Source organism: Apium graveolens, chromosome 2 (genome assembly GCF_009905375.1).
Source record: "Apium graveolens cultivar Ventura chromosome 2, ASM990537v1, whole genome shotgun sequence".
NCBI lineage: Eukaryota > Viridiplantae > Streptophyta > Magnoliopsida > Apiales > Apiaceae > Apium > Apium graveolens.
Genome location: NC_133648.1, coordinates 198,107,055 through 198,122,384, shown reverse-complemented (window position 1 = coordinate 198,122,384; position 15,330 = coordinate 198,107,055). Strand labels below are relative to the sequence as shown.

Below are 15,330 nucleotides of genomic sequence, written 5' to 3'. Positions count from 1 at the left end.
AAGACTCATCCTGAACTGCTGTCAAAATTTCATCTAAAAGCTGATGAAGGAATTTTTGTTGGATATCCACTTTCCACAAAAGCCTTCAGTGTCTACAATTTAAGAACAAGGGTTGTCATGGAATCTATCAATGTATCTATTGATGATAAAAAGAATACTGGACTTGAAGATTCCAATGATCATGATCAGCTGAGATTTGAAAATGAAGATTTAAATTCTGATTCTGTCAATTCTGATGGCCTAAATCCTGATCCTGTAAGTTCTGATGGGTTAAATTCTGATGTCATTGAAACTGTGATAACTACTCCAAGGGAAAATGTACCTGTTTAGGGGGAGCAAGATGAAGATTCTACCACAACTCAAGACTCTCAAGAAGCATCAGAACCTGTCACTGGCTCTTCAAGTTCTGATTCATCAAGTTCTGATGAGCCAAATTCTGATAATTCTGGAAACTCTGATTCTTCAATTCCTGAAGGATCCAACTCAAACTCTGAAATTTCAGAGAGCATAACTACAGGGGAGCATCAAAAAATGCTGATGGGGACAACATGGATCATGGGGGAGGATCCAGTTCTAGAGAGCAACTTCCATCTGCAAGGAAGTGGACTAAGGCCCATATACCTTACTTAATAATTGGAGATCCTGAAGCAGGTGTCAGAACTAGAACAACAACATCAAATGAATGTCTCTATCATTCCTTTCTATCTCAAACTGAACCAAAGAAAGTGGAAGAAGCTCTTCAAGATGCTGATTGGGTGCAAGCAATGCAGGAAGAGTTAAATGAATTTGAAAGAAAAAAAGTCTGGACCCTAGTGCCAAGACCAATGAACAGATCAATTGTTGGCAAAAAATGGGTGTTTAGAAACAAAGCTGACACTTATGGCATAATTACAAGAAACAAATCAAGGATGGTTGTTAAAGGCTACTCTCAACAGGAGGGTATTGATTATGATGAAACATTTGCACCAGTTGCTAGATTGGAGGCTATAACAATCTTTTTGGCTTATGCTGCTCACAAAAAATTTGAAGTCTTTTAAATGGATGAGAAAAATGCTTTTCTCAATGGATAATTGGAAGAAGAGGTATATGTTGAACAACCTCCAGGATTTGTATATCCAAAATTTCCAAATCATGTCCACATAGACAAAGCACTTTATGGCCTTAAGCAAGCTCCAAGAGCATGGTATGAGACTTTAGCTCAATTCCTTCTGGAAAGTGGATTTAACAGAGGCACAATTGATAAAACACTGTTCTACCTCAACCATGGAAAGGACTTACTTTTGGTACATATATATGTTGATGATATCATCTTTGGTTCTACAGACGCTAAACTCTGTGAAAGGTTTGCAAAGCTAATGCAATCAAGATATCAAATGAGTATGATGGGAGAACTTAGCTATTTTCTGGGACTTCAAGTTAAGCAAAATGAAGAAGGTACTTTTATAAATCAATTCAAGTACACCAGAAATTTACTGAAGAAATTTGGAATGCAAGACTGTTCAACTACATCCACTCCCATGGCCACTGCAACCAAGTTAGATAAAGATACTGGAGCATCAGTAGATATTACTAACTACAGAGGTATGATTGGCTCTTTACTCTATTTAACTGTAAGTAGACCTGATATCATGTATGCTACCTGTCTTTGTGTAAGATTTCAGGCTGATCCAAGAGAACCTCATTTAATAGTTGTGAAAAGAATTTTCTAGTACCTCAAGGGTACATCTGATCTAGGATTGTGGTATCGTAGAGAATCAGATTTTAAGCTAATAAGTTACTTAGACGCAGATTTTGCAGGATGCAAAATAGACAGGAAAAGCACTAGTGGAAGCTTCCAATTTCTTGGAGGCAGATTAGTTTCTTGGTTTAAGAAGAAACAGAAATCAATTTCCAATTCAACTGCAGAAGCAGAAAATATTGCTGCAGAAAGCTGTTGCGCACAGATTCTTTGGATGAAAAATAAAAGTTCTATTGCTATGACAGGTAATCCAGTTTAACACTCAATGACAAAGCACATCAGCATTATGTACCATTTCATAAGGAAACATGTGATGGAAGGTATAGTGGAATTGTATTTTGTTCCAACAGATCAACAACTAGCAGATATCTTCACAAAACCACTATGTGAAGCTACGTTTACAGGACTGGTAAATGACTTGGAATGGCTTCAGGTTCTTTCTCAAAATCTGCTTAGTTTTTGTTCTCATGTATCAGACTTTATGATCAGTGTTTACAGATTGTCTTATCTTCATGTAATCTGTGCTTAAATTGTACTACATTAAATACTGATTGTTATCTGATATGGATCTATATACTCTGATAGTATTTTGAATGTTCTGTGACTATTCAATCCAATGAGGATTACTGTGCGCGATGCTGACCTAGTAGTCTTTAACATAATAAAAATCCCATATTTGAATTAGTTGTTTATGTGGAAATTCATTAACACAAGCAAATTCTAATTTTGAGCTTAGTCAAATTTACTTTGTGTATCTTATTACTAAGTCACAAACTAGATTCTTGCTTCTCTTCTATCAAATTCTGATGTCAGTAAATCTTAAGGATGAACTAAATGCTGGATAAGCCTCACTTATCTGAAGAAAAGAAAAGAAAAGAAAAGAAAATTGAAGTCAGGTACTCCTTTGAGATCTACAGTATATATGTGGAAGGGAAGATCCAAGTGCATTGCTGGTATTAAGTTATATGCATTAGAAAAGCAAATAAATTTTTCTTGGTGACTTTTCACATTCTCTATTTACTGGAGAAATACTCTGATAATAGCATAAATTCTGATAGCAGTTGTGTAACGACTCGCGTATTCTCATATTATTTAAATACATAATTATGGAATTATTAAATAAATAAAATATATGTATAGCTTCTATCAGCTATGTATTGTTTATTATTATATATGTGTGATTTATGGTATACCAGGTTATTTGCGTAATTAATTATTGAGTTGTATTGAATTGTTTTAACTTTTAAAAGTGGATTTAATGCAAATTTATTTTCATAAGTATTTGGGTTGTCTCTAAAATTGTTTGTATGATTTTATAATTACAATAATTATTTTTGGGATCTTATAAAATTTAGAGATCAATATTTCATCAATTATTTAGCCCTGTATGATTTTCTGATTTCATTTATTTATAAAATATATATTTAATTCCAGAATTCTTTAAGACAAATTATGAAACTCATATTTATTCAAGTTTGGAATATTCCGAAAATTTTAAAATTACTTTGGAGATTTTTGGGATTAATTTTACCCGCGTGTTGATTCGTTTAATTGTTAAAAGCGAGTATAAATTGCTTTTCAAAAATTGTTTTAAAATTATAAAAATTACATTTTTATTTACTTCGGGATATTTACAATATTTTAAGACTGTTTCCGTAATTTTTTGAACTAATCTTAAGTACGACTCAGTTCGGTAAAATTGAATTACGGGTTCAAAGCACATTTTAATAACAATTAAAAATTGCCTACAAAATTTATATTTTATCAGCTTTCAATTATCCCGATAATTTTTAATCTATTCTCGCAAACTTCGGGTTATGTCTAACCATGCATTGTTTATTAAATCGTTAAATTGCGGAGTCAGATTTGGATTATAAATCGGATAAACATTATTGTTCTTATCCCCTTATCTTTTATACTCCTCTTTCCCTCATCTTCTGGCAATTACTTTTTTTTACCCATTTTCTTTTGCTGCTTCATCCGGAATCTCTCCGATCAGTTTCTTTCGGCCTCTCAGTAACACTTCCTTATGAAATCCCTCCCTTTCACTTTCTTTCTCAGCGAGTTCTGCCGCTGTTGTGCCTGTTCCGGCCGTGTTCTTCCCGTTTTCCGGCCATGGCTCCTGGTTTGGTTCGGTCTTGCTGCTTAGCATATATATATATACATACATGTGGGGAATTTATGTATGTTCAGTAGTAATTGATGCATGGTGGTGTTAGTTCCGGTTACCGCCGGTTTAATTTCCAGCTAGGTGGCCGGAAACTGTCCTGTCCGTGGTTTTTGTTTTCTCTGGCTGTCTGCGCGTGTGATACGCGTACTGTTCCTGATGAAATTGATTTTTTATATTTCGTTTATTTTAGCCTTCTGCAGGATATATTCGAGTAAAATTTGTGAAATAAATCTATTCGTGTGGAAAGTTATTTTAATTTATCGGTGAATTTCATTTGGATACCCGAATTTATCGGGCACCAATGAATTTTACTACCGTCCGCGGTGAATTACGATGAGCGGACGGTGGACCGTGATGATTATTATCTGAGTCCTTATTTAATAAATATAAAATATGAATTAAATGTACAATGCTAATAATAATTAATAATAGTATTGAATTGGCATTTGGGAATTTGCGGATGTTGGTTGTTGTGACTATGGATTGTCGTGATGATTTGACGTCGAATTGCTTCGACGGGTAGTCTGATAAATAAAGGAGACGCTACCCGATTTTTGGGGGCGAGTCCTGTAAAATATCAGAACTACCAGTCGAATGTAAATAGTTATATACTTATAAATAAATATTTTGTAAATATAACTGACAACTTGTTTGCTAAAACGATGAGTATATGTGTTCTTCCGAAAACGAATATTGAATCGAGATTTGAATATATGAATCCTATATGTTACGTGTACTATAGTAATGTATATAAGTACAAGTCGGTATTGTTATCGTTTTAAGTTACGTATTCCCCGTATTTAATTATGTTTTACTAAACGATGTTTTGGGGAAAAAGTAAATTCTGAAAATGCTTATCTCACTACACCATAGATGGCCTATCGCAATGGTTTAATCATGGGTGTTACAAAATTATGTTACATTAGGTATGCTCATCTTAACCTACCGCAACATAGTATTTTTGATGTTACCATAGCTTTTGTAACATGTTACTATAGCTTCAAAGGGTTACATATGATAACATGTGGAAACTTATGTTACAATAGGGTGTTAATGGATAAAAAAGTAATATTTTACAAATAACTAAATATATATAATTATTTGACTTGAAAATTAATCATTATTGATAATATAATTAAGCAATAATATTAATATTAGCAAAGATTGATAAAATATTTTTATTATTATTAATTATGTAAACTTTACTAATTAGTAACTGATAATTTTTTATTAATAAAAAATTTGAACACTATTTAAACATTAAAGTTTATTAAAAACTAATAAGTGAAAATAAGGGCAGTTTTTTGGACTCTCGTTGGGCTCAAGCAGGCAGGCTTTCAAAGTTTTCGTAGAAGCGGCAGTATTTTGGAAAACCCGGATATTCAGACAAAGTTCAAATTTTCAATCACAAAACAACTCTCTCAGCCCATCTCTCAGTCGCTCTCTTTCTCTCTCTCTCTCTCTCTCTCTCTCTCTCTCTCTCTCTCTCTCTCTCTCTCTCTCTCTCTCTCTCTCTCTCTCTCTCTCTCTCTCTCTCTCTCTCTCTCTCTCTCTCTCTCTCTCTCTCTCTCAGCTTTCAATTGAACTAGATTAGCTTAATTCGAGCTAGGGTTTTTAATTGGAATAAGGGGTTTTAATTGGAATTGGGGTTTAAATCATGCGGTTCTCCTTTTAATTGGAATTGGAATTGGGGTTTTTAATTGGAATTGGAATTGGGGTACTAAATCTCTCTCTCATTTTGTGTATATGTATATATTACCTCTTTCTCCCTCTCTCTGATTTTGTTGTTGTTGTTATTGTATGTTTTTTTGATTTTCTTATCATAATATATTCATGGAATGTTTGTGCACTGGCATGTCTACCGTCCACACTATATTTATTGAAACGATGTCTTCATATTTTATGTTCTGGTCAGATCTATATTCTGACCACCATCTTGATGGAACCGTCACCTTCAGAAGTTCACCACTCTCGTCTTTTGCATTAGGAGTAAGTATTATTTGTTCTTTTGTTTAGTTTCTTATGATCTTCTTATGAATTCCTGTTGTGTATCCCTATATACGATTATATTAGAGGAGTGAATTTAGACAGTTGAATGCCTGAATTGAAGTACTTTTTTATTTTATATGATTTGAGTTGTGTGCTAAATTTACGTAATTGATGAAAACAAGGCCTAAGGAGTTCACATCTGTGTATTACAGTCTCCAGAGATGGAGGGTGAGTGTTTAATATTTGTACTAGAATTATTGGATTTAGGTATACTAGATATGTGATTTGGTGAATGTAATGGATGTGACTTGTATTCATATGTTTAGGAGATTTTTGAGAAGAATGATGGGGATATTAGTGGTAAAATTGATGCTTCTGAGCTGAGAGAGGCGCTGGTGAGCCTTGGATTTGTGGTGTCACCTCTGGACTTGCTGGTGTCCAAGTTTGACAAGACTGGTGGAAGGAACAAGGCTATTGAATATGACAACTTCATCGAGTATGAATCGATATCACCAGTTCTTGCTCTACTTTTATAAAAGGTAGAGTTTCTTCGAACTAAATCTAACTTTCTAACATTTTATTTTGTTTCCTCTTTTGTTTTTTGGTTGTTTTGATTACAGGTGCTACCTCACTGTGAAGGTATAGCTTCTTTTTAAACATTATGGTTTTCTGAATTTTATTTTTTCCGCACTGTGTATATTGTGGTTAGTTAGCTATAGACAGTAATTGTTGAGTTCGTAGGGAATTATTGAATTACCTGTAGACTCCAGACTTTGACTAATATATTTTTGGTATAACACCTGTTGCGACTTGGAGTGTGAAAACTAAGATTGACATTATATTGTCCGTAAATATTGGACTAAGATATTGGCATGTGTCTGATGAATCAGTATCTCTTGCAGGGACTTACTGAGAAATTCAAGGAGAAGGACACTGCATACATGAGTTCATTCTGCACATTTAGAGCTACAAATTTCTAGTTATTTCCTAAAGTGTTGGTAATTTCTCCAGAAACAGAGTTCATAGTATTAATATCTAAGGATTAAATTTGTTGTGATCCAACCCTTTCTTCAGCTATATATGTGTAGTTAATACTTCTTCCATGATTAATGAATATTACTTAAACTTCTTAACTCTGATTATATACAATCTGATTATATCCTACTATGATTGTGGCCATACTTACGTGGTCGGCGACTCTGCACCACGAATTAATGAGTACAACAGTCATATAGGGAACTATGCGTTAATTCCCGGTGACAGGCTTGCAGTTGTGCATACACAACATGAAGAGATTCCAAGCTCAACTTCACACGTAACTTCTGTGGATTGTAAGTTACAAGTTTTCTTTTGCAATGAAATATTATTGTATTTGATTGTTTGCCACCAAAGTTGGCATCCTGAAGGGTGCCAACCATGGGAGATACTCTGATTAATTTGATAGACCATAGATTGAAACTGTAATTGTCCATTAGCCTGATTTTGTCCAGCTCTATCAAAAAAATTTAATAACTGAAAGGTGATGTAAACTTAGAGTTGGTAGAATGTGTATGTTATGAATCTTACGAGATAGCAGATGCAGGTTTAATTAATCTATAGATATAACAAATAGAGAATAATTCATTTTTGTTATTATTTCAAAAAGGCTATCTGATGGATACTCTGCTACCCTCTGAACCTCCAGGGCAACAACGAAGAAGAGTAGATGGGTTATATAAGTTATAGAATGTTATTAATTGGATGTTGTCTTGTAGACTAATAATATATGTGTATATATGAGGATGGTTGCTTGGTTTGGTGGTAAGATGTTTGTGATCAGCATATTCCTTTTTTTTTAAAAAAAATCTACTTATAGCTATTTTCTTTTATAAACTGTTGTCTGTCCTAGTTACTCGTAAACATATACTGTAAAGAACATGAAATGTTAAACCCTTCTATTCTTCTTAAATTTCTTGTTTAAGTACTTGTTTTAATTAAAGATATATCATGTGAGGCTGATTATGTTTCTGGTGTATATTATTAAAGAGTTTTGATTGTATAAAGTTTTTTGGGTCTAGTTCCACTGTAGAAGGTAACGAGCAAAAAAAGAAAAGAATAAAGGGAGATTAAGATATATCAAGAGTTTCCCCTTCGATGCGGAACCACTTGGATGCCCTTGCATATTTAAAGGGTGAACAGGTATGCATTGCCTTGTGTAATCTAGCGCAGATATGTCTGTAAATATCACACAGTGTACTGTATCACTATTATTGTATGGTTTGTTTACTTTACAACATAGAGACTATTACTACAATCTTTAGCCGAAATCCTAATTTTATTTCTGTTTGAAGCAGTTAAGTCCAGAAGTTTGGCCTCAAATTTAATATGCATAGTATGCATTATTTAATGTATACTTATATATAGCAACCTTAAACCTGATCAATTATGGCACTAGTGTTGCTGAAGCTGTCCAGTTAATGGCCAAACATAAAATTCTGAGTGTGCCTGTTGTTCATGTTGATGCAGCAAAAAATGCTAGCTAGATGGAGAGATACATTGGCATCATTGAGTTTGCAGGCATTGTTGTATGTATATATGCATCATGTATGTAAAATAGTAGTTGTTATAGAATATAGAAGTACAATACTTTTGCATAGGGTATATATATAGGGTATTTTATGACCTAACCTTTGTTTCTTTCTCATTTCAGCTGTAACAACTATATATTTGTTGATGAATGCATACGTGTCAAGTTCTCGGCAGCTACTAGCAGGAACTGGATTAAGTTTTGGGATGTAGATTAGTTAGTTGTATTGGTTAAATTTATTGTGATTTATGTAGATTGTAAACTGGTTATGGATGTAGTTGAGGTTATGAAATTTGGAATGTATTAGATTAATGTAATATATTTTCAAATTTTGCAGTCGATTTTACACTTTATAATATTAGTTTTTCATTTTTCTTCCTGGTAAATTATTATAGTAGCTTCATAAAATATTAGAGTAGGTTGTTCAAAGTGTTACCCCAGGTACCAATTTGATGCTAGCATTGTGGGACCCACATGCCACGTCACCACTGCGGAACCTACATGCCACGTCACCACTGTGGGCCCCACTGGTAGGCCCCATTTTTTTTGAAAATTCTGAGTTCAAAGGTAACATACATATTGTGATACTATAGACATTGATTAATGTTACCTTTGACGGCTATTGTAACACAAAAGTGAATGTTACACCAGGGCAAAAGTAATGTTACCTTAGGGGCCAAAGGTAACTCGAAAAAAAGCAACTTAATTTTTATGTTACCTTAGGCCTTTTTCTGGCTGTGGTAACACTTTTTTGGGCCTGTTGTAACATTTTCTTGGTGTTGCTGTAGGCCATTTATGGTGTAGTGTCTCTAGATTATGATAAAAAAATTAAAAAGGATTTTTAGAATGTGTGCTGTAATCGTTTAAAAAGAGATAGGTGTAAATGATTTTGGAAACTGGATAAGCACGAAATTAGATATTGGATGGTCAGTTGCGTAAGAGGTCGTTATTAGGTAATGACCCAACATGGTTGTGTAAGAGGTTAAGTTAGATGCGCGCACTGGTAGGCCGCTTAGTCCCACATAACAGAGACCTAGCTAGTCTATGAGTTCCGAAACAAATTGTGGTGGGGGACTGATCAGCTGTCCCTAGAATTCAACCACTTTTATATCTGACTTTGGTTTAATAGTTCCCGTAACGGAACAAATAGTTTATGGTCCCCGTAACGGGACAGATGATTTATGGGTCCAGCAATGGACAGTGGATTTGGAAATGAAAATGGCATGCTAGAATTAAACTTTGGTATTTGTACACAGCACACTACTACGTTTATTTTCTTGGAAGCATGCTAGTTTTGAATATCCAGTTTATGAATATTTTCCATGTTTTGCAAACGAGCTATAATCTCTGTTCTTATCACTGTTTTATCATAAATTGTTTTATTTGTTATTCATATAGTGGTACTGCTGAGCAAGCAATTGCTCAACCTTATAGAATGTTTTATACATATATTGTAGATGCCTAAGAGATTCTTCCGCGATAGTCAGGGCAGAGTTCCAGTGCCTTCCGTACTAGGCTCCTATGAGGTAGTTGTGTTGGACCAAAGATGGTCTATTGAGTTGCTGTATTAAGTTAGTAGTGTCAGGTCGGTTTGTGTAAGTTGGTGTTGTAATAGTTGTAACCTAAATCATACTTAAACTTGGAAAAGGTCTTGGTAAAGGGGTCATGGTTATGTATAAGTAGTGATTTGGATTATATTATGTTTATTATTATTATTGTTGGTGACGTCAACTCCTGACCCCGGGGTTGAGGCCGTCACAGTTGGTATCAGAGCTACAGGTTTGAGTCCCTGATTTAGGTTCAGAAGAGAGTCAAAAGTGTGCAAAAAGGTTCATATATAGATGTGAGTCAGCAACTCAATCAGAGGAGCGAGTCTATGAGTTCAGTCAAGGGTTCCGGAAGCATAACCCTGACGTTTATTGAGGATTGACTGGAACTGCCCTAACCTAGAGTACGTTTCCTTTGCCTATATATTACTAGTAATGTTCGAAAGAGATTTCAAGTTTTCTCCTTGAGAAAACGAGTCTGATCGCGGGAATTTAACCGTTTCACAAATCCTTGGTGTGTCAGCTATAGAAACACCCATATTATCCCTAAATATAGCATTTTTGACGTCAAGGAATGTTGATGAATCAAGTGTGCAACCTCGGTGAATTCAGATGGAATGCTAATAGTCAGTGGCTGCTATGACAGCCAAGTCTCATCATGAATGGAGATTAGTACGGTGGTTTATATCTTGAACCCTATACTTCTTTCTTGAGGCATAATTTTGTTTCTAGAATAATTATTTACTATTCCATAAGTTACTTATTCATCCTGTGAGCAAGTTAGGAGCGTGATGTAAGTAACTTAAAGTCCTGTTGACCTCATTACAAATCAGATTCTTTCCTTTCTATTTGTGAATTTCTTATCTAAACATTGTTTCTTTCCTCGGTGACTTTTTCGGTTGATTGGGGCAAACAATGCATATGAATTGACCATTTGTCTATTTGACAAAAGGGTCTGGTGGGATGCCACCGAGTTATGTGGTGTGAACTGTGCGGTACTAAGACTGACCATCTTATGTACTTGTATGGTTGCTCTCAATCATACCTATATCTTCCTCACTGTTCCTTCTTATTCGATTGATTCCTTGACTTTGAAATTTCATTTGAAGTCCCGAGTCAAAGAATTGTCAGTAACTTTTGTAATTAGATAGTCCTGGTTATTGAAAGTAAATGAGAGTTGACTGTCTGGAGGAAATAGAAGTTTTACATCGGGTTGCTAGCTATCTCAGAAACGACAATAGTAGAGAGGATTCATGATTCGATATTGAAGGTTGCGGTTTTAGAAAAGTTAACTCTGTGGAAGATAGGTTAATGGAAGGAGATAAGAAGTCGCCTTGGGAAGAAAAGGTAATTCAGTGATTGATGAATCACTTGAGGGTGATAAGAAATCATCCTTGGAGAAAAGTTTGGTTGAAATTTGGACTATGGTGCCTGGAAGAGTTTAACATTCCTTAAAATTGACCTGATTTATCAGTTTGTTCAATGTAGGTGGGTGATATAGCCAACCAAGTCTTGTGGTATATTAAAGTTGATGTGGTAATTGAGTAGTGATGGGAAGTTACTCAATTGTTGTTATATTGAGGAATCGTGTAACAGTGTTTAGTTTCTTTGTATCCTAGTATTCCTGAACTGTTGATGATTCTGCTACTGTTATTGTTGTTGTGATTGCTAGTGTCGTTAATCTAGATTCCTTTTATAAATGGACCCCGATATTAAAGATATGGGTATTGTAATTGGGCAGCATTTTTCCTGATACGGGTGTATCGTTTAAACGGTGATATCTTTTGTCAAACATTTTGTTATATTTTGAATAAACTCATTTATATATCTCAGGAAGATGCCACCCAAGAAAGCTACCCATTATAAAGAAAATAGTAGTAGTTTTGCAGATGGCCCAACTATAAATGAAATTCTAGATTTGTTACGCCAGCAGCAGCAACAACAGTTGCAGTTAATCCAACTGGTTCAGCAGCAGTAACTACTGTTGCAGCAGCAACAACAAGGAGTGAATTAAAGTGCTAGTTTTAAATATTTTCAGAGTGTTAAACCTCTTGAGTCTCAAGGTGAACCTAATCCAGTAGCTTCTGGAGCATGGTTAAAAGAAATGGAGGAAGTTTTCAACCTCGTTCAAGTAAGTGATAATCTTAAGACTGATTATGTAAGCTATTTCTTAAAGAATGAAGTGAATTACTGGTGGGAGTCAACCAGAGCGTTAGAAGGAGAAGGCCCTGTTCCATGGGCTAGGTTTACTAAGTTGTTTTTGGAAAAGTATTTCCCATATTTTGTGTGGAGTCAAATAGAGATTGAGTTTATAGAATTAAAGCAAGGCGAGAGAAGTGTAACTGAGTATAAGGCTAAGTTCACAGAGTTGGCTAGGTTTGTACCAGATTATGTATGCTTTGAAGCTCAGAAGGTAAGGAGATTTCAAAGGATTGAAGCCTGAAATTCATTGTAGATTGGTGGCATTACAACGTAAGACGTATCCTTCCGTAGTTCAAGCCGCCTTAGTAATTGAATTTGATTAAATTTAGCCGCTAGAGAAAAAGAAGATAAGAAGTGAAAGATAGATGATATGGAAGAAGCATCAGGTTAAGAAGAATCCAGCCAGAAGTCTCAGAAAAAAAGGAAAAGTATTTCTTTAAACAGGATTGGTAACACCTTAGCCAGCTCTAATCAAGCCGAGTCGGTTAAGTCTCCTATATCGGAGTGTAAGCAATGTGGTAAGAGGCATGGTGGAAGGTGTAAGGTAAATACTAAATGTTTTAGGTGTGGTCAGAAGGGATACCATGAGTCAGAATGTAAGGTAGAAAATCCAGGAGTCATCTGTTACAACTGTGGCAAGGTGGGGCATGTTACCAAGAACTGTAGAAGTACTTTCCAAGATAACATGGGAGGTAGTGCATCAAAAGGTCAGACATCCAGTACAACTAAGGCTAAGACGTATGATATGAGTAAAAGATCGGCTGCTGAAGACCTTGATAAGGAACCAGGGCAATGATTGGTTACCAGAAGAAGCAAATAATAATATCTATGGAAGCTAATATAAGGATAAGTATCCAAGGGCATAAGTAAGAACATAAAGTGTACTAGCATATGTAAGGGATATTAAGAAGGAAGCACTTAAGTTGGAAGAAATACAGATAGCAAGTGAAGTCCCAAAGGTTTACCGGATGACTTACCAGGATTACCCCACAACATGTGATACGATTCCTCATTGTTTACTGTACAGAGTTGGGCTAGTGTCAAAAGCCCCGTATCATATGGCCCAGTAGGAATTAAGTAAGTAGTTAAGGAAACTTCAGGATTATGGGATGAAAGAAAAATAAGACAAGGTGTATTTCATGTTGTGCACGGAGGTGGGTTATAGAAAAGAAAAATGTATGTATGAAATTACGTGTTGATTATCAGAAGTTGGAAAGTTGACGAATAAGAATTAGTAACCCCTGCATATAATTGATTATTTATAGGATTCAATTAAAGGAGCGTGTTGGTTTTTGAAGGTTGACCCAGAGCAGGTTACCGTCAGTTAAGGGTTAAGCCTGAGGTCATACTAAAGACCTTGTTCAGAATAAGATTTAGACATTACGAGTTTTCGGTGATGTTGTTTGGATTGACAAATGCACCAGTCGTCTATAGGATTATATGGACGTAATATATAAGGAGTGCTCGGGTAAGTTGTAATTCTATTTATTGATAACATCCTCGCCCCTTCAGGACTAGGGAAGATCAAACTGAACACCTGAAGATTTCCCTACAAAAGGGTTGGAAAAGCAGCAATGGTACGCTAAGTTTCAAAGTATGAATTCTAAATTGAAATTGATGAAGAATTACGACTATTCTACTAATTATATCCCGTACAAGCCAATATAATGTTAGATGCCTTGAGTAGAAAAGAAAATTGAATTATTAGATTATTGAAGAGTTAGCAGAAGAATGGGAGAAGTTAGAAATTGAAGTTCAAGTTCATGGAGGTAATAGGGAGTAATTGTATAAAATCACTTTTCAGTCAGAATGAATGGGGGAAATCAAGAAATGTTAAGAAGAAGTATGAATCAAGAATTGGGTAGTTTAAATGGGAAGGAAAGTTGCACCCAAAAGAACGGTAGAGGTATGTTTGAATTTTTCCGCTAGAGCACGAATGTCAATGGGACTAAGTTGAAGAGTAAAATATAAAGAGAAGCCCGCAATTCTAGGATCCTATTCACCTGGAAGCACTCAGGCGTATCAAGACATGACAGAGAACTTTTGGGTAATTGTTGATAAGTTGATGAAGTCTGCATGTTCCTTCCAATTAATGAGAGATACACTTAGACAAGCTAGAGAAACTGTATTTGAATGAAATTGTGACAAAGTATGGAGTCCCTATTTAATTGTGACTAATTGAGACCCGAGGTTTAACTTGAAGTTTTGGACGAAGTTCCAGGAATGTTTGGGGATTGAGTGAAATATGAGTACCGCTTACCATTCCCAGACAAATAGTAAGGGTGAGAGGATGACTCAGATAAGGGAAGTTATCATGCTAGTGTGGGAATGATACCCTACAATGCTTTGTTGTTAAGTCTTAAGTTAGTACAACAAACCGAAAACACAGTGGTGTTGATTCAGACAAAGAACGCGGACTTGTATCGAAAGAGTCTGAAGGTTAGAAATAGGATTGATGGTATTATTAAAGGTGTTACCTTGAAAAGGGTTGATTAGGTTCAAACCAAAGGGCAACTGACTCCTAGATATAGTGGACCGTTTAAGATACTGAGAAAATCAGGTAAAGTCGCCTATGATTTAGCGTTGTTACCATAGATGCAACATACTCGTAGCACGTTTTAACGTCTTTATACCAAAATAATATATCCTCGAATTGAATCAAGACAATGTTTATGAATCAATTTAGAACCTAGATCGAGACCTCGGGAATGAATTTATATCTATAGTACGTATGCTTGAATAAGTCCTCGAGTAGAAGAATCTACTTGGAATTAGAGTCAGATATGCTTGACAAATATCCTCACTTGTTTAGTTAGATGAGATTCTGAGGACTGAATATTTTTAAGGGAAGAAGGATGTAACGACTCGGGTATTCTCATATTATTTAAATACGTAATTATGGAATTATTAAATAAATAAAATATGTGTATAGCTTCTATCAGCTATGTGTTGTTTATTATTATCTATGTGTGATTTATGGTGTACCGGGCTATTTGCGTAATTAATTATTGAGTTGTATTGAATTGTTTTCACTTTTAAAAGTGGATTTAATGCAAATTTATTTTCATAAGTATTTGGGTTGTCTCTAAAATTATTTGTATGGTTTTATAATTACAAT

At 35.0% G+C, this 15,330-nt stretch overlaps 1 protein-coding gene across 1 annotated transcript; it reads left to right on the top strand.

Annotated features, from left to right (window-relative positions):
- Nucleotides 1-5,795: 5,795 nt before the first annotated feature.
- LOC141696251 (calcium-binding protein CBP-like) lies at nt 5,796-6,877 on the top strand. The gene is made up of 4 exons (XM_074500420.1): nt 5,796-5,897; nt 6,224-6,393; nt 6,518-6,536; nt 6,800-6,877. The coding sequence occupies exons 1-4, from the start codon at nt 5,796-5,798 to the stop codon at nt 6,875-6,877; spliced, it is 369 nt and encodes a 122-aa protein (XP_074356521.1).
- Nucleotides 6,878-15,330: the final 8,453 nt, after the last annotated feature.

Excerpts from the sequence above, each read along its gene's own strand:
- LOC141696251 (XM_074500420.1), top strand. The coding sequence starts at position 5,796 with ATGTCTTCATATTTTATGTTCTGGTCAGATCTATATTCTGACCACCAT. Across the intron at positions 5,898-6,223 it reads TCTCGTCTTTTGCATTAGGA|GAGATTTTTGAGAAGAATGA; the intron begins GTAAGTATTATT and ends TCATATGTTTAG.